The sequence below is a fragment of the Octopus bimaculoides genome, chromosome 3 (assembly GCF_046866305.1).
Source record: "Octopus bimaculoides isolate indiv1 chromosome 3, ASM4686630v1, whole genome shotgun sequence".
Classification (NCBI taxonomy): Eukaryota; Metazoa; Mollusca; class Cephalopoda; order Octopoda; family Octopodidae; genus Octopus; species Octopus bimaculoides.
Window position 1 is genome coordinate 65553226 of NC_142930.1, and position 22588 is coordinate 65575813.

At 38.6% G+C, this 22588-nt stretch overlaps 1 protein-coding gene and 1 pseudogene across 2 annotated transcripts in view; one reads left to right on the plus strand and one right to left on the minus strand.

The window, feature by feature from the left end:
* LOC106878241 (cAMP-dependent protein kinase regulatory subunit) overlaps positions 1–22588 on the plus strand; it is a 57569-nt gene that overhangs the window by 11045 nt on the left and 23936 nt on the right. For both annotated transcript variants that reach the window (XM_014927411.3, XM_014927410.3), the window contains exon 2: positions 6193–6280. In XM_014927411.3, the coding sequence (XP_014782897.2) occupies positions 6193–6280 (88 nt within the window). The remainder of the gene's footprint in view (positions 1–6192; positions 6281–22588) is intronic.
* Positions 12464–13854, minus strand: LOC149136556 (zinc finger BED domain-containing protein 5-like; annotated as a pseudogene).

Sequence of the window (22588 nt, forward strand, 5' to 3'; positions counted from 1 at the left end):
TGTTAGTTCATCTGGGCAAGTCATATCCGGAGTTTACTCCTTTAATATTGTAATCCACCTACTACACATCTTCAAGTATGTCATTGATTCATCGAGGGAATTTATCTAGAAGCTTCGTGCCGAATGCGAATTGCAATGCTTGTCCTTGATTACTTGGGTTAATTTTCCGGGTGGCAGATCCAGATGCATCTGTAACTAGTTCCATGATGTTTGATTTATGAGTAATCCGGTACATGTGTTATGCAGGGTGCTGCTATGTCATTTTTGTAATGTCCGAGTTCTTTTATCACTACAGCAGTGAGTCGTTCCGTCTTACTTGAGTTATTGAAAGGTTGCTGTGACGAAAGCAAGCGGTCTCGCATTCCCAATTGTTTCAACTGGATGGCCGTTGACTCGCTGTCAATATATATGAAGCCAAAGGCGGCGAACTGACGGAATCGTTAGCACGCCGGGCGAAATGCTTAGCGGCATTTCGTCCGTCTATACGTTCTGATTTCAAGTTCCGCCGAGGTCGGCTTTGCCTTTCATCCTTTCGGGGTCAATAAAGTAAGCACCGGTTGAGTATTGGAGTCGATGTAATCGACTTCACTCCTTCCCCGAAATTGCTGGCCTTGTGCCAAAATTTGAAGCCAATATGCGCGTGTGTGTGTGTGTGCGTGTGAGTGTGCGCGCGTGTGTAGACAGACAGACAGACAGACAGACAGACAGACAGACAGATAGATAGATAGATAGATAGATAGATAGATAGATAGATAGATAAGGTCACATACATACGGAGAGTGGACCGCTGGGTTACCTACCTACCTACCTACCTACATACATACATACATACATAACGATTGCCTCATCTTGTCAGATGATACTGTCTCATAGTCAGCCTGATTACTCTGATCTACTTTCATCTTTGCATGTACGTGGATATGACTTTTCACCACGCATCCATCACCGTAGAACTTTATAAGATACGAAACGGATCAAGAAATGACACGACAGTGAGACATCTGTACGTCATTGAATTTAAGTAACAAAAGCTTGTCATTCTGATCTCATTCATGGTACTCCAAACTTCATTCATATGGTAATATGATAACATGAATATATACATATGAACGGTTGTGTGTGTGTGCGTGCGCCACTCGCTTGTTCTTCATAGTATGTTCCAGTGACAAGCGTTGCAAAATGACTAGCTCTATTTTGATTGCAAGTTTTATGTATCTTTCTCCGAGAAGAGCTGCTTTCCCGACAGTTTTGTCAGAAATAATGTGAACCTCCTCCACCCTTGGGAAATCTATTGAACATACAGATGGATCCGTGACAGATACAAATGTTTTAGGCCAGAACAGAACTGGGAGTAATGGAAATTAAGGGATAACTCCACGCTCCCTACAATTCCCGGACTCCTCAACTGGGGTTTCACCTCCGAATGGATCTACTGTGTCGTCCAACGACCCTCCCGTCGTTAGAAGACGTGTGAAGGTTCTGCAATTTCTTGCTGAACAACCACACAAATGGTTTGTTTATAGTGATCAAATGTTTATGCTGTATATAAGCTAACTCCCGCCACCAAATCGACATTACCTGTACAGGTACGCGACGTGCCAAACGTCAGATGACGAAGTGTTCGCAGAGCTACGTGAAATGAAGTGTTTTACTCAAGAACACAACACAACACCCGGTCTGAGAATTGAATCCACGATCTCGCAATCGTGAATGCAACACCCTAACCACTAAGCCAGGCACCTCCGCGCGCGCACACACACACACACACACACACACACACACACACACACACACACACACACACACACACACACACACACACGCACAACCGTTCATATGCATATATTCATGTTGTCATATCATATGAATGAAGTTTGGAGTACCATGAATGAGATCAGAATGACGTGTTCAAGTACGTTTGTTGAGCTATTGAAACCTGCGTAAACGTTCTAAAAATAGGCGTAATCAAACAAAAGATATATATATAATGCATTAGCAATAGGTTTCTCCTAAACAACACACCCATTCATTTTTACAACCACCCTTCCAACACCTCTTCTATCCAGATCAATGTCAATACCACCAGAAATATTTGTTTTAATTTTGTTTTAAAATTCTTATAAAAAAATTTTAAAATCTTTTTTAGGTGATATTGATATTAATCTGGATTTAAAAAATATATATATTTAAAATTCTTGGGTCGATAAAATAAGTATCAGTTGAGTACTCGGGTCGATGTAGTTGATTTACCCGCCCCTTCCCCCTCGAAGTTGCTGGCCTTGTGTCAAAAGTTGAAACCATTATATTAAGAATTCTTAAAATTACCATAATCATATTTCTTATGTTTTCAGGTTCGTAGTTTGATATGTTTTATCTTTTATTTTTTTACTTGTGTCAGTCACTGAACTGCGGCCATGCAAGGACACTACTTTCAAGGGTTTTGATCGAATAAATGAACCCCAGTACTTATTTTTTCAACCTCTGGTGCTTATTCTACTGGGTTCTTTTGCCGAATCGCTAAGTTACGTAGACGTTAACAAACCATCATCGACTGTCAAGCGGTGGTGGGAAACAAACCCAATACAAACACAAAGACACACACATATAGATATAAACGCACATACATACATACACACATACACATATACATGCATGCATGCATGCACACACAAACACATACATACATACATACATACACACATACATACATACTATTAATATCTTTTATCTTTTTATACATATATACGCACACACAGGCATACGACGGGCTTCTTTCAGTTTCTGTCAATCAAATCCACTCACAAGGCTTGGGTCGGCTTGGGGTTATAGTAGATGACACTTTACGAAGATGTCACGTAGTGGAACTGAAACCAAGACCACATTGCACACAACCACACCTGCACCAATAACATACAATAATTTTCAATTAAATATTTTATCAATGTTATAAAAACATTTCTTGATATTTTGTAAGGTTCATAAGTCATTCTACAGACAAACAGTGTATTTGTGTCAAAAAGAAAAACTAAAATTGGACCACCTCAGTAAACCTTTAAAATGTTGCATAGAAAACACATAAACCATTAATTAGCAAAACACCCAACAATGATTAATTGATGAGGTTTATTACATGGAAACAGGTATGGCTGTGTAATTCAGAAGCTCTCTTCGCAACTACGTGGCTTCAGGATCAGTCCCACTGCGCGGCACCTTGGTCCCGGCTTTAACCTTCACAACTGAGACTAAGGTATAGATCAAGATCTTGACTGTCTAAAATGGAATAGTGTGCACATCAGCAAACTACTTGTTAAACCCCTAACCAGGACCGGTGTATCGAATAATGGAAGGTCATTTTAACTTCTTTTCGGTTCGAGGTATCCATAGAAACTCACAAAATCTTAGATTTAGTCACTGTGCAATTAGACACAAATTTGGGTACAAAGGAAAAAAAAATATATTACATGTGCTTATCTAGCTGACGTCAATTCCAAGTGAAACGTGCTATCGGCTACATTCGTGCGTGAAATGATAAATATGTTAGCTGAAGTATAAATATCGTTAAGACATGCGAACGTCGTTTGACTAGAGAAGACGCACGGATTTGTAAATAAATTAGTTAAGGTTTTCATAGGCGTGGTTGTGTGGTAAGAAGTTTGCTTTCCAACCATACGGTTCTGGGTTCAGTTCTATTGCATGGCACTTTGGGCAAGTGTCTTCCACTATAGCCACGGGCCAACCAAGGCCTTGTGAGTGGATTTGAAAGACGGAAGCTGAAAGAAGCCCATCACATATCTGTGTGTGTGTGTGTATATGTGTGTGTATGTGTGTGTGTGTGTGTGCGTGCGTGCGTGTGTGTGTGTCCATCATCCCTGCACCACTTGATAACTAGCGTTAGTGTGTTGACCTCCCTGTAGCATAGAGGTTCGGCAAAAGATACCGATAGAATAAATATCAGGCTTTTACTGGGGTCGATCCATTCAACTAAAAATTCTTCAAGGTGGTTCCTTAGCATGGCCGCAGTCTAATGACTGAAACAAGTAAAAGATAAAAGATATTAATAGTTGTTCATTTCATATTGTTCTTCAAAATTTTAAGCTTTAAAACGTTTTTTTTCTTCTTAACTTTCCATACGAAGTGCGACTGTTTTTACTTTCAATACGAAATGCGCCATAGAGCCAAAATGGTTGAGAACGTGGAGATTTCCTTTGTGTTTTAACGAAGTTCTTTTTCTTGAATTTATATATTCAGCTTTAATGGGTGTGCCATGAAGAATGTTAAGGAACTCTTTTCCCAATGACGAGGTCTTCTTTAGATACAACAATTGTTTCTAATTTTGACACGACGCCAGCAATTTTGAAGGGAGTAGGTAAGTCGATTACATCGACCCCATTAGTTTCCTAGTATTTTATTTTATCGACCCTGAAAGTATGAAAGGAAAGGTTGACTTCGATGGCATTTGAACTCAAAACATAAAGAGTCTTTAGATCCAAAAATAATCCTTTCTACCATAGACACAAAGCCTGAAATTTTTTGGCGGAGGAGGACTAGTCGATTACATCGGCTCCAGTGCTCAACTGGTACTCATTTCATCGATTCCGAAAGGATTAAAAACTCAAGTCGACCTCGGAGGAATTTAAACTCAGAACGTAGAAACAGACGAAATACCGCTAAATATTTTGCCCGACTTGCTAACGGTCCTGCCAACTTATCGCCTTTTTAGATACAATGATAACATAAGTAAAAGACTATGAATTTCGCTTCCTAACCACATGGTTTTGTGTTCTATGCCAGCGCATAGCATTTTGGGAAAGTGTCATTTAAGATCGCCATGGGTCGAGCCTAGCCTTGTGAATGAGATTTGGTAGACGAAAACCATATGGAGGCCAGTCGGATGGATTGTACTTCAAAGAGTGTAGATGTAACAGTTGGATTCGACCCCACGTTTTGCCACATAGAAACCACAAGTCAATCATGTGCGCAAATTTTGTTCGGTTCAATCAACGGCTGTTGTTCACGTAATACTCTGGTGGTATGACTAAAACCTTTTGTGAACAGAGCCTACAAATATAACTCATTTGATGGTGAAAACTTGAGGGTGATTCCGATCTTTGGTGGTGTTACCTCTACATATTCAGCCTGACACGATGGAAGAAGAAAACACACTACTGCAACAAGAATATGTATTGATGTACAAAAATTAGCCCGAATATTGAATTTCTTCCTTTCTGCACTTGTCATACATGTTTCATCTGAATGTTCCTTTTCTTGTATCGCATGAACATTTTCTGTATTGATATAGCAATAAATTATGTTCATATACATAAAGCAAACTTTCTCCCACTTGCTACAATGGTTTGTAATTCAAATGTCCACCTTGTCACACGCTATATCACGCTGTTTCTGCCAGAAAGTTCAGTCAGAGGAACAGGTGTCTGTAGAATATTCAGCCATTCACACACTAACTCAATGAACAGGCACATCAATTGATCGAACAACTGAATCTCAGTCGTCGAAGGCGACTGAGATCCATTTATGTCTACTTACTTAACATCTGTAGTGGCGTGAAATTATAGCCGCCATTGAGGAAGTACTATTCTGCGCATGCGCAAGGGACTTCACCACCGGAAGTCCCTCGAGTGCGCATGCGTAGTAAAACTGGTACTTAAAGAGTGAGTTTTACTTTGTTAGGCAGTTGCGCGACAGACCTTCTACGTGACAACTCCTCGCTCCTCAACGAAGCAAACTTCACCTCGATGCCTTCGATGGTGATAGCTACTTGCTTCTCTGGCAGGCATCAAGGAAGCCCTTAACCTTCCAATACCAAATTACAACTTAATCAGCGGCTGCTAAGCTGAATGACAGGAATTGTGAAATCAAGCATCATCAAAAAAATAAAACTTATTTTTATTATGCTGTAAAATTATTCTAATGTCTCTTCATATATAATGCTGTTGAAAGGTGATAGAGAGAGACTAAAGTCTCTATGTCAACTATCTAACTTTTTATACATCCAACGTATTTTAAATCTAATTGCATAGACATGAGATCCTGAGATAACGAATGTTTTGGCAGATCATCTAAGTCCTGCTTTATTTTTTTTTTTTTATTCGTATTAGTTGTCAATAATTTGAGGAAACAATTAATTAATTCAATTATAAACCTAATGTTTCATCTTGTTTTATTTTCGTTTAGAAATCCTGAAAGACTTGATAAAAAACTGCCACTTCCAAAGGTCACGTGCAAATGATGTTATTATAAAGCAAGGAGATATAGGTGACGCGTAAGTAACTTCTGATTTATATGACACATCCTGTGAGGAGTCGACGAAGGAGCATTTACGTCAATCGTGGGTGAAGTGCGGTCCGCGGGACTTTCTGAATGGCACGAAAAATTAACTTGAAATTTTTTAGTAGTGGGATCCACCGGACGATGAGTCGTGTCTCCTGTGATCCGCTTCTTGAAAAAAGCTACCCATGTCTGATCAACGTGATCGCTCGAACTGCTAGAAATAACCACTAAATCTCCTTTAAATCACACTGTACCATCTTAAAAAAAGAAAAAAAAGGGTACGTTAAGCAACGTAGTCCTACATATACTAGATTACGGGATGGTCACGACTGAAGCATCTTTGATGGCTGAGAGTCTCTTCGCTTGGCCCTGACCTAAAATTAAACAAGAACAGTAGTAACATAAGTGAGAAGATAAACTCTAAAAATAAAAATAAAAGTCCTATACTTTGTTGTAACATTAAATCGACCCTGTCTTCTCACATGTTACTAATGTTCTTGTTTAATTTTAGGTCAAGGCCGAGCGAAAAGACTCTCAGCCATCAAAGATGCTTCAGTCGTGACCATCCCGTAATCTAGTATATCTTTTTTTTTAAAGATGGTACAGTCGAGCAGCTCTACGATCAAAGATGTTACGGCCGTGGCTGTCAAGTGTGTATATATATCAAAGACTATATTACCCAATGCGTTTTCCTATAAGACTGTAGGAGGTAACCTGAAGAATATATTTGCTGCTATTTCTAGTACTTCAATCTGCTGCATACAGGCTCACTTTCTCAGTGATTACCTCTGCTATACTTATATCATTCTGTAGGTTTTTTTATGACTAATCATAAATCCATTATTACAAGTATCAAGTACCACAAACAAATTGTCTTGCCGTAATTATTTACAATATTTCACCTCCGTACTAGAAATCTCACCAGGTTTTACTTTTCTCCTTATGAGCTCAAAAAAAAAAGAGTTCTAATCAAATACTTGACTCGATTTAATCGATCACATCATTCCCATAAAATCCGTTTTCCTGACAAGTATTTTGCTGTATCTCGAGAGGACCATTATGCCAATAATAAACACTCGCACTGGTTCAATTACACTTCTTTATTATCATTAGTTAATTGATTAACCAACAATCTAATCTACTATTTGATTAGTCATTCGATTAATCAATCAACCAGTTGTGTTCAGACGGGAAACTGGAGTAGAGAGAGAGTACATGTCATTGAAGAGGTCGTGAATGGCCAAGAAAGAACATTGGCAAACACAACTGATTGATTGGTTAACCGAATGATTAATTAATCAAACAATCAATTAGTTAGTTGGTTAGATAGCTAACCAATTGGTTAGTAATAATGAAGAAGTGAAATCGAGCCAGTACGTGTGTTTATTGTAGGCATAACATCCCTCACGAGATACAACAATATCTGTTTCAACACACAGGTTCACATTAAGAATCTCGCAAACAAAATACGAAAACGAAATATTATAAGCTCTTGACTCGTATTCTCTTATTTTATTTTACTTTTGACTCCAAAAGGATAGAAGACAAAGCAAAAAAAAAAAAAATTAAATCCGATAAAATAAAGGGATGTAGATAAATAAGTCTTATTCAGGGCTGAATAGTGGTTTACTATATCACTCTACAGTACAGATGCAAAGCCGCTGGAGAAACGAATAAAAGACATCTTGAAACGTAATCAGGGAAGCATCAGCTTTTAGGTGGTACCATTCTCACTGTGAAGCCATCTAATAATGACTCTGTTCAGAAGGCTGTAACATGTCATTCGATAAAGAAACACGGTACAATGAATTCATAGAACAAGGCTGTAACTTTAAATACCTTTATTCTCGGTCTCAAATATATACAAGTTGAATGATAATGGAAAGAGTTCATAAGTGAAGGGCCATGTTCATTTCCTGTGAACTACCTCATGTCTGTTAGCTGTCTGCGTGTATACGAGAGCCAGCTAGGTCATGTCTTTACGCTCCGGTGTCTCGATGCGAAAGAGTAAGTGCGAGGGCTTCGTGTCCGAATCTTAGCACTGCTTGCGCCATCTAGTGGCGAGCTATTTTAAACAGCCGCCGTCCAGGGAGGTAACTGCGCCTACAAGCTCAAATGACTAGCTAAACTGGAAGGGAGAAAATGATCGAATTAAAAGGATTTACGAAGAAAATACACACACACACACACACATACACGCACGCACGCACGCACACACACATAGGCATATACATATATACGTATATCTAAAGTAGACGCAATCGAGGCAGTATTTACTAAAATTGTCATCTATGTATCATACTTATTGATCAGTGTCACCCTCTATCGGACTACTAGACGTGTTTCTGGCTCCTCGGCTTTTCTCAATAGCAAATACCGAAGCGAGTTAACCCTGAGAAGATTAGAAAGCCGTAGCTTTATGATAGAACAATCAATATTAGCGACTGGCTTATGCTCACACTATGCCCGATCAGCGCTGCTGCTACTACTACTATTATTACAAGATACATATAGGTCGGTTGAAGAGGATCAAGACTCTCACTTGCATTGCTTTCAGCATCTATTTAACAGCGGGCATAGTATCGAGAACAAATGTACAATTTTGTGTATCTATTTAGTAATGCATTCATCATTACTTCGGTAAGCACGATGAACCGATGTTTCACTGATGAGACTAGAATAACACCGAAACATGTCCACAGTTGCTTCACTTGACTTGTCGGACAAAAATGAAATTAATATTAATTGAGGACTACGTTTCTCTCTCTCCCTCCCTCCCCCCTCTCTCTCTCTCTCTCTCTTCGTTGCATATTACTTCTAGTTAGTCTTTACTGTCATATGAGTTAAATATATGAACTCTATGTAAGAGACCGTTTCTTGAACTCTTAGTCAAGAATCGAAATCTTAATTTAGATTTTCCTACGAGGTATTTCTTTTTTTGTTTCGGCGTTAGTATTTGGAAATTTAAGAGGCCGCTTGTCAAACTTATCTTGGTTCCTTTCTTTGAGTTAGAACCCTACGGTCATTTGGAGGTTATAATAGACAAGACATATATATCCCTTTGGTTTCGAACATACATTCAGTTTTACCCATAGGTATAAATAGGAACTGTGAGAGAACATCAGTGGTCAATTTTCCTACGCTTCCACACGTTGTGCCTCTTTCGCTTCCTAGCAAGCAGTTTTCACTAAGAGACATACATCTATGGGTTTGCGAGCATCGTTCTTCTCTTCCTGATTGTACGACTGAACTGCCGACTACTATTAAAGCCTTGTCTCAGGAGGATCATTATACAAATAATAAACACACACACTAGTTCAATTACACTTCATTAGTTAATTGGTTAGCTATTTAACCAATAATCTAATCTATTGTTTGATTAATCATTTGATTAATCAATCAATCAGTTGTGTTCAGACCTGAATCTGACCTGGAGAAGAGAGGGAGAGCTCATGTCATGGAAAAGGTCGCGAATGGCGTGCAAATAAATTGTGTAAGCAATATTTTTCGTTTCCATTTTGATTATTACTCTGACAGAGTTTGAACAATTTAATTGTAACTTAACCTGTTACATTTGGTGAGCCCGGACTAAAGAACCACAACTTTTTTTACACCTGTTTTACTAATTTAAATCAAGGCTTAGTTCTTAAAAATCTAAAGAATGACCAAATTCATGGAGAATTTTGTTGTTGCTGGCACTCCGTTGCTTACGACATCGAGGGTTCCAGTTGATCCGATCAACGGAACAGCCTGCTCGTGAAATTAACGTGCAAGTGGCTGAGCACTCCACAGACACGTGTACCCTTAACGTAGTTCTCGGGGATATTCAGCGTGACACAGTGTGACAAGGCTGGCCCTGTGAAATACAGGTACAACAAAAACAGGAAGAAAGAGGGACAGAAAGTTGTGGTGAAAGAGTACAGCAGGGTTCGCCACCACCCCCTGCCGGAGCCTCGTGGAGCTTTTAGGTGTTTTCGCTCAATAAATACTTACAACGCCCGGTCTGGGAATCGAAACCGCGATCCTATGACCGCGAGTCCGCTGCCCTAACCACAGGGCCATTGCGCCTCCACTCAAGGAGAATACAACAAAATTATCAAACAGCTAATGTGTTTGTTACAAATATTGTAACCAGGGTTCAAACTTTATTGTATTTTAGATGGTTGTGGTCTCCCGTGGTGAAACCATCTAATAACGACTCCGTTCAGAAAGCTGGAATAGAAGATGTCATTCAAAGGAAGAACACTGTACAATTGTTATCCGTGTGAATTCCGGATAACACTGGCTGTTAAATATAACTTCATTTATGTGAAAAGAAGAAAAATTATCCTGGGAAGCTGTGTCTTGGAAGAACAAAGTTGTAATTTCAGTTGCAACACGAGGAAAAAGTGATGAGCAGTTCCCGCTTAAAAATGGCGCCAAAAACTTTGGAAGAGAAGACAATATGGCGGTTTAGCCGCGTAGACAAAGTCGAAAAGGAGAAAAAAGAATGCATGTATCCACAGGTTCAGAAATTCTTCCAAGAAGGATCACCAAACTTAGAATATGTACGAACGTGGAGGGTTAGCAATTTATATGAATATTTCATTATGAAGATATTCCCCCGCGGGGGTCACCATTTTAGATGGTCGTGGTCTCCCGTGGTGAAACCATCTAATAACGACTCCGTTCGGAAAGCTGGAATAGAAGATGTCATTCGACGGAAGACCACTGTACAATGAATATTCACAGAACCAAGCTGTAGCTTTTAAATGCTTTTACTCCAGGTCACATATATGCACAAGTTGAATAAATCACAAAAGATATTTACAAGTGAAAGGCCATGTTCAGCTTCTGTGTATCCTATGTTATAGCTGCTTAAAGACTATTAACTTTTGCGTGCCTCATGCAACAGCTAAGGAAGTCACGTCTTCGTTCGCTGTTGGTCGCGGTGACAAGAGAGAGGATCAAGTCCCGGAACCCCAAAGTTACATGCTGTTCTACGTAGCGGCGGGCTTTTTAGACAGCTACCGTCAGGAGAGGTAACTGTGCCTACAGTATGATCAGCGTTCTAGTGGCACCCATTTCTCTTTTGGAAACGCTGTCCCAAATTAGATTATGAAAGACAACACTCATAACTTTGCTTGGGATTTTCTAGGATAGAAAGAAATTTTCTTCCAGGCTCCAGCCTGAATATTTGCAACATAGCGGGTTCTGCCCAAAGTACTCAATGGTCAAGTGTTGGTGTTAAACCGGCTAATATATTAAGTCTCTTACTGTATCTACTGTTTACCCAAATGATAATTCACTTCCATTGTTTTCATCATGCATACACTATGGCCGTAGTATCGACGGTAAAAATACAGTTTGGTACAGTTACTTAGTAATTCATTCATAAGAGACAAAGACAACCCCGACGAAATAAAGGGACATAACCAAATATAATTCAATCAGAAGATGACTTGGTACCAGCGCTGCCAAAGGTTTTTTTCAAAGCGTACAAAATTTTACTGAAGCCCCCAAATACAGTCAAAACGAACTTTTTATACATTTTTTTAATTTGGAAAACATTCATTGAAACGTTAAATGTTTGCACATCAAAAAGAAAAATCATCTTCGTGAGGAGGTTCTCTGTTGTACCAATTTCTGTTTCAAATAATGTTTTACAAAGTTGTTCATCCGGTTCCCACGTCGTACAATCGGTATTTCGTAACCTAAGTTACCTAAGAGCATTAAGCGTAGAAGTTTTCAATCATTTTCGATTTTTAGTTTTGATATTGTGGTAATCAGAGAAAATTCTTTCTAGCAATGCAGAGGGGTGTGGTAAAGAAAGAAGACTGAGCATAAAAGATGACAACAGTGGATAGTGGTACTTATCACCACATTTCTCTTGTGAAACAGCAAGTGGCGCCATTCCTGAATAATTTCTTCGAAATCTTTTTCATCACAAAGACTTGCGAATCGCATGATAAGTGGTATAATTGACCTTGGCCTTCCATCAATTACGTTCGTTGGGTCCAACGCCTCTAGTAATCCCAAATTGTTCTGCATATCGTAAGACGAAAACCGCTCGAGCATTTGATTTGAAAGACTAACAAAGAATCGTAGTACATTCTGTCGGAAAGTCAACAATTCATCAGGGGCAATGGTGGTAGCATTTTCGTATAAAATTCTCTCAGCTACAGCGCCAAAGTAGATACAATCTAATGGTTGGTGTGTCGTTTCATAGTTGACATTAATCTCACACACACTGATGACAGAAAGTAAATCAGGTCTGATGAAATTGCTCAAAATTCCCTACATTCCAGCGTTGATAGCTCTTTTTAAGCTTATGCATCCGATAGCCTTCGGCTTGGAATTCCAGATTAAGTTTGTTAACGTCATTTAAAATGAAATGCTAAATATATCTTTGTAAGAGGATACTTCATTTCAGTGAGAATTCGTCGAGCCGTAATCGGACACCCACCCTCTAATGTTGCTTGTGTGAAATATGCCAGCAGTGTTGGCCACTGCTCTAAAATGCGCTGCACAACTTGCTTGAGAGACAGCCATCTAGTGCAACTTGCATGCAGGATTTTGTGAGGATCAATTGAAGCTTTTTTCTGCAGATCTTTAAATTCATTGATACGCTTAGGACTGTGACTAAAGTATGCATAAATACTTCTTGTCAATTCTTCGACAGAATTCGGTAATTCATTGCATGGGTTTGATGAACATAAGTGTAAAGAATGACAAACACAAGCCTACACAAAAAAGATCTGGCCTGTTGTGCTTCAACAAGTGCTGAACGCCTCCTTTGCTTCCCATCATAACATTTGCATTATCACAGGCGAAACCAATCAAATTTTCCAGAGGAATAGCGTGTTCGTTTAAAAATGATAGAAGACAGTTGTATATACCTGTAGCACTGCAATCCTGTTTTTCTATAAGTGTAAGAAAATCGTCGACTGTCTTTTGAATTTCAGCATCATAATATCTGGAAACCAGGACAAGTTGTTTTAGTGTTGAAACATCAGTTGTTTCATCAATAACGAGTGAGAATTTTGATGAATGAAGTTTTTTTTAAAAATAAAGCGTTGATGCTGTAGGGGGCCAATGGCTTTAAGAAAGATGTATATGCCTTTCGTTCGGGCACACTTTGCATCCTGGGCGATTTTAGAATCAGGACAGGCGTTTGCAACAAGGCCAGGTAAGTGGTCCAAAACAGAAATTGGGAGATTATGCTCAGCAACAAATGCACAGTATTTTAATTCAGCAGCTGTTCCTTTCTTGGAATGGGAAGAAAATGATGAGGCCTTGAAATAATTGGTCAACTTTTTTTGCTTGATTTGCATTCTTGCGGTGTTTTTCTGTCTGCTCATGTTGTAAAATTTGGCTGAAACTACCGGTAATTTCACACTTGTATAATATGCATTTACCTTTAGCTGAATCGTTCTTGCCTCGCTCCAACCAACTAGAAAATTTTTCATCGCACAACAATTTTTGCGGAAGTTTTCTTTCATACGATGCCCATCTAGCCTTCTTCTTATCTGGTGCTTCACGGTCATTATCTGAGGAATGTTCTGTTTTCAAAGTTCTATCACTCATATCTTGCTCCAGTTATAGTTCTGTAAGCTTTATTTGAATTAATCAAATTATTAAACACATTACATACCGTTTAAAATCTGGGTTAAGAAATCCATGTTTGTGTTCAGATTGATACGGCGGGATTGTATAAATAAGCACTGTAAAATTGAGTCTAATTTATCAAACTTAAAAAAACAAAACAATCATGTACCTTCAGTTTGTGAGAAAACTTCTTATGTTATGACAACTATGGCGTGGTAAACAGGACGTATATACGTCCACCCAAAATTACAGACGCCCTTGACCTCAGTCAACGCGTGCGTGCATGCAGACGCGTTTGCGAAAGCAAACTGGACGTACTTTTATTTTTATTAAGCTCACAAACACGCATATGTGAAAAATCAATCAATCAATGCGTCAAAACCTGAATTTTAAAAACCAATGGTAAGATCACAAAAACGTACAGCAAATTCACCTGAACGTACAGCAAATTCACCTGAACGTACAGCACATCGAAATTTTGGCCAAAAGTACAGTTTTATACGAACGTACAGTCACTGGCAGCGCTGCCTGGTACTATTAACTAGTAACTTACTATACCACTCTACAGTACTCGCAGAGAGCCGTTGGGGAAACGAATCACTTTGAAACATCAAGAATGGAAGGGGGCTTTTCAGTTTTCTTTTGTCAAATTTCTTTCAAAAGACATTGGTCAATTCGAAGCCGTAGTAACAGACGCTTACCCAAATACCGTGTAATGAAATCAAACTCAAAAACATCGGCTTGCAAAGCGAACTTCTAAACTCCAGCCTTAAAATGAAATACATTAGCCTCACACAGTTATCCTTATCCATCAGTCGTTTTAAAGCCTGAACAAAGTTACGGTTACTCTCTCCGCTCTTAAGAATGACATTTAAGAAAAGAAAAAAAAAAAAAAAAAAAAGACGCATTCTTCTCAAGTTACTTCTACAGCTTTTTTTTACAAGTCTGGACTGATCTTGATTTTTATATCTAAGTTTTAAGAATACTAATGAGAATTCTAGTCACATCCAGTGAACTAGAGAAGAAATACATCAATCAGGTTATTTTTATTTATTCTTGTCAGCTAGTGATTGTCTTGTTAAAATCATTTTCTCTGCCAAACCACTAAATCCTTCTCATTTATTTCCTACATCTAGAAAAAGTGTCAATGTTTTTTGTTTAAATTTTTTATGGTTTTATTTATCGATGTTATTTAAATTCGAGTAATTCAATATTATCATTATTATTATTATTAATAATAATAATAATAATAATAATAATAATCCTTTCTACTATAGGCACAAGGCCTGAAATTTGAGGGAGGAAGATAGTCGACCACATCGACCCCAGTACTTGACTGGTAATTAATTTATCGACCCCGAAAGGATGAAAGGCAAAGTCGACCTCGGCGGAATTTGAACTCAGAACGTAGCGACGGACGAAATACCGCTAAGCATTTCGCCCGGCGTGTTAGCGATTCTGCCAGCTCGCCACCTAAAATGATAGTAATAATAATGTGTTTTTTTTCTTAACCACAAGGGATTACATTTAAGAAAAACATCATGGACAGCACAGGACAAAACAAAGAATGTGTATGAGTGTGTGTTGTAAGAGTTTTGCGAGTAAACAAGACTAACAAAATTTAAAAAAAAGGAAAAAGAGAAATCAACAATGTGTAATCCTCAATAGAGAGGAAACGTTCGAGGGCTGCTCATGGAAAAACCTCATAAAAAAAAAACCATGGGTACCCTGACTTTTGGGGCAGGTGTCTTGATTTTCCTTTCCTTTTTTCCAACTACAGGAGTATGCTCAGGGCAGGCCCGTTTACTCGTATCATTCTCGCCACTTTCAGCCACCTTTCAGCAAACTGACTAGAAGACAACACTTCCCTCTCTACCTTTATTTTCCTTTTCAAGTGAAACTTAGCCAAAGGGATTGGCCAAAGAGAAAAGTGTTTGTCTTCAGCCCCTTCAATCTCGTCCACCACACAATCTCTTTCGCCATGGCCACGAGGCATATAAAATCAGCCTTTCCTTCCCGATTAAAGTTAGGCAGCGAGGCGATCTTCACGATGGATTCAGTTGACAGCCGGATCTGTCCCACACGCGACAGCAGGTGTTCATCATAAATCTTCAGGTTAGCAATGCTCGGGCACTGGACGAGTGCATGCAGGATCATCTCGTCATCCTGCGCCCATCTCGGACATGCTCAGCTGACGGCACTTCCGTGCCTAATTATTATTATTATTATTATTATTATTATTATTATTATTATTATTATTATTATTATCATTATGCCCTCATGCAGTACCAGGCAGTGGCTCTCATGGCTTCTGATCTTAACTGATTGGAAGTGTTATCATTTACATGTTTTGTCTTGATGTAAAAAGATGGACTACAGCAAATATTCTGTTCGATACCACAGAGTTGCTTGTCAGTCGCTGGACCTCAACCAGTTGACCATGTCCCTTAGTGACTGACAATATGTGCATCTCTGGTCACAAGCAGGAGCAGTGGGGAACATTATAGCCATTTGTTGAGAGGAATTCTTTGGGGTTCGAACAATTCACCCCTTGAAACACGAGTGTTTCGTTCATCATCCTTAAACAACCCTCATTCAGGGACCTTTTGAGTGGAATGGGTTACTCAGCACGAAGAAAGTTTTAACTGGGCTCCAGCTGCAAGGTCACACGCTATTTATTTTGATATAAGATCCCTATGTCGTACATATATGGTTGTGATGCATGTGCATCATGGCTACCTGTCTTATCAGACGAGTAGCCATGATGGGTATATTGGGCTTCTTATATTTGTACCCCAGTGTCACTTTGATGGCACGGATTGCTCTCTCACTCGATTATAATGATAATCACCATTTTGAAGAGTGGTATTGATCGATATAAAACTAAACGCTATATCAACTGCTTAAAAATTCAACATAACAAAAGTAGTAAGGAAGCAATTTTATGCTCTATTTTCCTTCTGATCCCACCTCCCTGTCTCCCTATTTAACATCTATCATTTGTTTTTTTTTTACATACACATACGGCTTTTGATTTATAGAAGAGAAGAATTGATATAGGTTACGATGTTCATGATTTTCTTAAAGTTATTTTTTTGTCAAGATTATTTCTTTATTACAAGTCTAACATCAACGACTAAGAATCAAAATGTATCGACGGAGTAAATCTACAAGAAACACTTATTTCCTCTTTGTTATAGCCCTGTCTGTTCTATGCAGTCATAAGGCATGGGCACACTGGGAAGTTTCCCGGGGGCCTCATGGGTCTAGGAATCCAGTTCTGATTTATGTATGCTATTGTTTGCTGTCAATAAATAAATACTGTGGGGCCCGTTGCATTGTGATTTTCCCGCCACCCACACGCCCACAGGGAGGGGGCTATAATGCTGCTGAGACGACTCTAGTTTTAGTTAATGTTAATTACTTTAATAGTGAGAAGGCATGAGGATACTTCTGTCAGCAAGTTAGGAAGAATTATGTAATGGAATGTCAAAGTGAATGAAATAAAGTGAATGGATAACATTAGAAAGGAATTTGATTGCCATTAAAAATACTAGTTGACATTTTAATTTAAGAGATTCTGAATGAAAAGCAACTATCTTGAAATTAATTTATTTGGTTTGATACCATTCCATCATAAATATAAGGCCTTAGCATATGACTAAGACATTCTATGTAGTAGTTTCGCTATTGCTATATCACATGTGTGGAGGCGCAATGGCCCAGTGGTTAGGGCAGTGGACTCGCGGTCATAGGATTGCGGTTTCGATTCTCAGACCGAGCGTTGTGAGTGTTTATTGAGCGAAAACACCTAAAACTCCACGAGGCTCCGGCAGGGGATGGTGGCGAACCCTGCTGTACTCTTCCACCACAACTTTCTCTCACTCTCACTCTTACTTCCTGTTTCTGTTGTGCCTGTAATTCAAAGGGTCAGCCTTGTCACACTGTATCACGCTGAATTTTCCCGAAAACTACGTTGAGGGTACACGTGTCTGTGGAGTGCTCAGCCACTTGCACGTTAACTTCACGAGCAGGCTGTTCCGTTGATCGGATCAACTGGAACCCTCGACGTCGTAAACGACGGAGTGCCAACAACAACATATCACATGTACTTACGATGACCCAAGGTCTGGATGCCCTGCAGAAAAATATTGATTGTGTTCAGCACATGGTGATAGATGACAGGTGATTGACAATAAATCAAATAGTAAAAGTTATTATATCCCGGGAGAGAGCTGAGAATATTCTACATAACGAACTTGGTATGACGAAGGTTTCTGCTCGGTGGTACCACGCCTTCTGACACCTGATCAAAAGAGCACCAGGCTGATCATATCACGGGAAAATCTGATATTATTTCAGGCAGATCTAGCTGGTTTCCTTGAATCAGGATAAGTGACAATCCATGCAGTGGCAACTCCCCTCCTCACTTGCTCCAAAAAAGCAAATGTCGTTTCATCTGCAGGGAAGGCGACGACCTCTGTTATTTGAAATGCAAAAGGCATTATGTTACTTGACTATCTTCGAAAAGGGTATATGTTATCTTGCTGAGGCAGTTACGAAAGGTTATCAAAACCAAACACCAAAGAAAACTGACGAAAAGGATCTTGCTCCAGCACACAGATCCTTGCTTTCAATGGTTGCTGTGCGTGACTGTAGCTTTGAACTGGTTGATTACTATCCCTATTCTCCTGATTTGGCCCCCAACTGACTATCACCTGTTTCCCCAACATGAAAAACAAAAAAATACTTGGCTGGGAACCAGTATCGCAGTGATCTCTGCTGTTGATGACTTTTTGAGCAACAGATGAAAGCGTCTCCACCAATGAGATCCAAGCACTACAACACCAGTGAAAAAATCGTGTGGACTATGTTGAAAAATAAATACACTCTATGAGAGTATCTTGGTCAGCCTATGAACTTTTCAACCGGCCTTCTTAAGTTTATCACTCCATCTTTGATACTAAATTCTATTTCCTGTTAGTTACTCGTCCTGAACTTAGTAATCAAGCCACCTTCCAACTTCAGAAGGCATCTCATTTATATACAACAATACGTTCTGATGAAAAGTTATAAAAGTTTACGATATGCTTATGACTGAACTTTAGGATTAGAAAATCTTAAATAATTTCCGAACGAATCAATATACAACCATTAGAACCGCAATATACTGTAAACTATCTATCATTGTGTCTCTTAATTTTAACGGCAATTCTTCCTAAAGCCTATTTTCGTGAAAAATAATCCCCGCTCGACTGAAAAATTTTCTCCGCTAGTCTTGGATTGTGTGGTTGTGTTCTTACAGGTTGGCACCAATGTTTCTGCGGAAGTTACCAAAATACTGAATTAGGCAGTACTAGACTGTCTTTGCGTTTCTCTCTGAATTTGATCTCACTGTTTACTCATTAGAAATTCGCTATTCCGGGGTGTAGCCGTATGGAGGGGAAAAATTACCCTTCTGTTGGGTTGACTAAGGCTTTTACTAGATTGTATGTTAAGGATCTTACAGCAATGAAATGCATATTTGTACCCGATGTTATTTTATATCAGAATTGCATAATACCAGACTAGCAACCGCAAATTACCTCGTTCTACTCTTCTTCATTTCACGAAAATGAAATTCCAAGAGTCTCAATAAAAATCTTGACAGATCTGAGGTAGATTTTCGTTCTTTGCCCGGTAACTAAAATAAGTATCTGCATTTGTCTGAGAAGAAACTGAGTTTCGTCACACATAGTATAAACTGCATAATAAAGCCATCATTTCCCTTCGAAGGGAAATAGCCCTGAAACTCGAGTCGCCTTTATATATTTATATTTATATATTTATATATTTGATCCTTTATATTGAACACTCAATATTTCATCTACATTCAATACTTTCTTTCATGGTGCCATCCATTTTTATTTTATTTTATTTTATATTATATATTGTATATTATATTATATATTGTATATTCCATATTCTATACCCCACATTGGTTCTGCAGGAATATAAATAAAACATAAAAAAACAGTGTTGGAACTCTTTTAAACAAAATAATATATTCCTCTATACACAATCATACAAAAAACCCACCTTTTTTGTATTTATTTTTACTCGCATATATATATATATATATATATATATATATATATATATGTATGTATGTATGTATGTATGTATGTATGAGTTTGGAGGGATATATTATCCGGGCGGAAACCGTATTAGCTCTCAGCTGAGTTCTAGTTGACGGCTAACCACAACGATCAGTATCCAACGCCTGTGTCTATATTTAGTTGTTAGTCACTCCGTGAATTCTTCCGATGGGTAATTCCGTGTATTCTACGCTGGACGGTAAAAATTGTCTGGAGTATATATAAATATTGATAATGATAAAGAGTATGGAGAATTGAGCATCAATAAAATTTATTTTATGGTTATATACAGCATATTATAATGACCTACACGTGTTTCCGCTGCAGCGACTACTCACAGTTTGTAAGGTTGCATTTGCAGCATTGAGTAGTCGCTGCACCGGAAACATGTGTATGTCCTCATAATATGCTGTATATAACTATAAAATAAATTCTGTGGGTGTACAAGTCTTCATACACTTTATTATTATTAATATATCTATGTGTGTGTGTGTGTGTATAGATAGATAGATAGATAGATAGATAGATAGATAGATAGATAGATATATGAGGTAGAGAAAGATAGGGTGAAAGGGACTGGTGTATAACGCTAAGTAGACAGACTTTCCAACAAACTTAATGAAAACAACAAGAATAGATATACAGGTTAATAGGCACAAATAATCATTTGTTTCTAGAGACTTGGTGGTGTAATTCACGTGCGCTAGAAACAGAAAAATTTAGTAAATTAATGCTGTTAAGGTTCCTACCATACTCGGATTAAGCGTTAAGCACAATGAGCACGTACTAAGGGCATTAAAGAAAGGGAGCACCACAAGTATCCTTTTCTAGTGACAAATTTATTATGGAACAACGGTGCCACAAAAGTGATCAACAATAAATGGGGTTGGGAAACAAAGTATTAATAATTGTTGATAATTTAGATACATAACCAACATTTTTTTTTTGTGTGATGCAGCTTTAATCGATTACATCGACCCCATTGGTTTGTACTTTATTTTATAAACCCCCAAACAATGAAAGGCGATGTTGACCTCAGTAAAATTTGAATACAAAGCGTAAACAGCCAGAAAGAAATACTGCGAAGCATTTTTTTCCAACTTTCTAACAATTCATGATTCTGCCTGCTAGCCACCTTAATGATAATATCAGGTCTGTCCGAATTTTGAATAAAGAAAACAAATGATCAAATGTTATATTTAATTGAAATTTTATCATCAATGTACTTTCCCTGATTATCTATGACTTCCTTCTATCTATTCACAAGCTTTTTAATCCCATCAATGTAAAACTCTTTTGGTTTCAAAGCGAAGAACTCTGAAATATCAGTTTCGACCTCCTCCTGGCTTGCGAAAGTAATTGCCCCAAATGATTCTGTAAACTACGAAACAAATGGTAGTCTGAAGGAGCAAGGTCAGGAGAATAAGGTGGATGAGGAATTTTTTCCCAACCAAGCTCTTCGATCTTCTGTGGTGTGATTTTTGCAGTATGGGGTCGCGCATTGTCTTGATGAAACATCACTCCTTTTCGATTCACAAAAGCGGGTCTTTTTTTTTTCAAAGCTAGGTTCAAACACTCTAATTGCTGACAATAGACTTGAGCATTGATTGTTACATTAGGTGGTAACAATTCAAAGTGAATTACTCCTTTGCAACCCCACCAGATAGAGAGAAGAACCTTTCTTCCATGAAGTTCCCTTCTCGGTTGTGGTTGAGCTTTTCCCCTTTTACCATGCCACTGTTTACGACATTTAACATTTCGATAGAAGATCCATTTTTCGTCACCAGTCACAAATCTATCCAAAAAGGGTGAAATGAGTTCGCGAGAATGGAGAGAAGAGCAGATGTCAACTCTGGATTTGCGGTTGCTTTCGGACAATTCAGGAGGCACCCATTTTCCAAGTTTAGGAACCTTTCCAAGTTGTTGAAGATGATGATAAACAGTCGTATGGTTTGAACTAAGCTTTATTGCCAATTATTCAACTGATAATGCAAGATTTTCTTCAAGTAATGCCTCAAGGAGCGTATCATTAAACTCAACTGGACGTCCAGTTCGATCTTTGTGTTTAAGGCTGAAATCTCCACTTCTGAATTTTGCAAACCATCTTCTGCAAGTTCTTTCATTCAACCATTCTTTCCCATAAATTGGGTGCATGTTTCGAACTGGCAGAAACGTTAGCACGCCGGGCGAAATGCTTAGTGGTATTTCGTCTGCCGGTACGTTCTGAATTCAAATTTCGCCAAGTTCGACTTTGCCTTTCATCCTTTCGGGGTCGATAAATTAAGTACCAGTTACGCACTGGGGTCGATGTAATCGACTTAATCCCTTTGTCTGTCCGTGTCTGTCCCCCTCTATGTTTAGCTTCTTGTGGGCAATAAAGAAATAAGAAATATTAGCACGCCGGGCGAAATGCTTAGTGGTATTTCGTCTGTCTTTATGTTCTGAGTTCACATTCCGTCGAGGTCGACTTTACCTTTTATCCTTTCGGGGTCGATAAATTAAGTACCAGTTGCATACTGGGTCGATCTAATCGACTGGCCCCCTCCCCCAAAATTTCAGGCCTTGTGCTTAGAGTA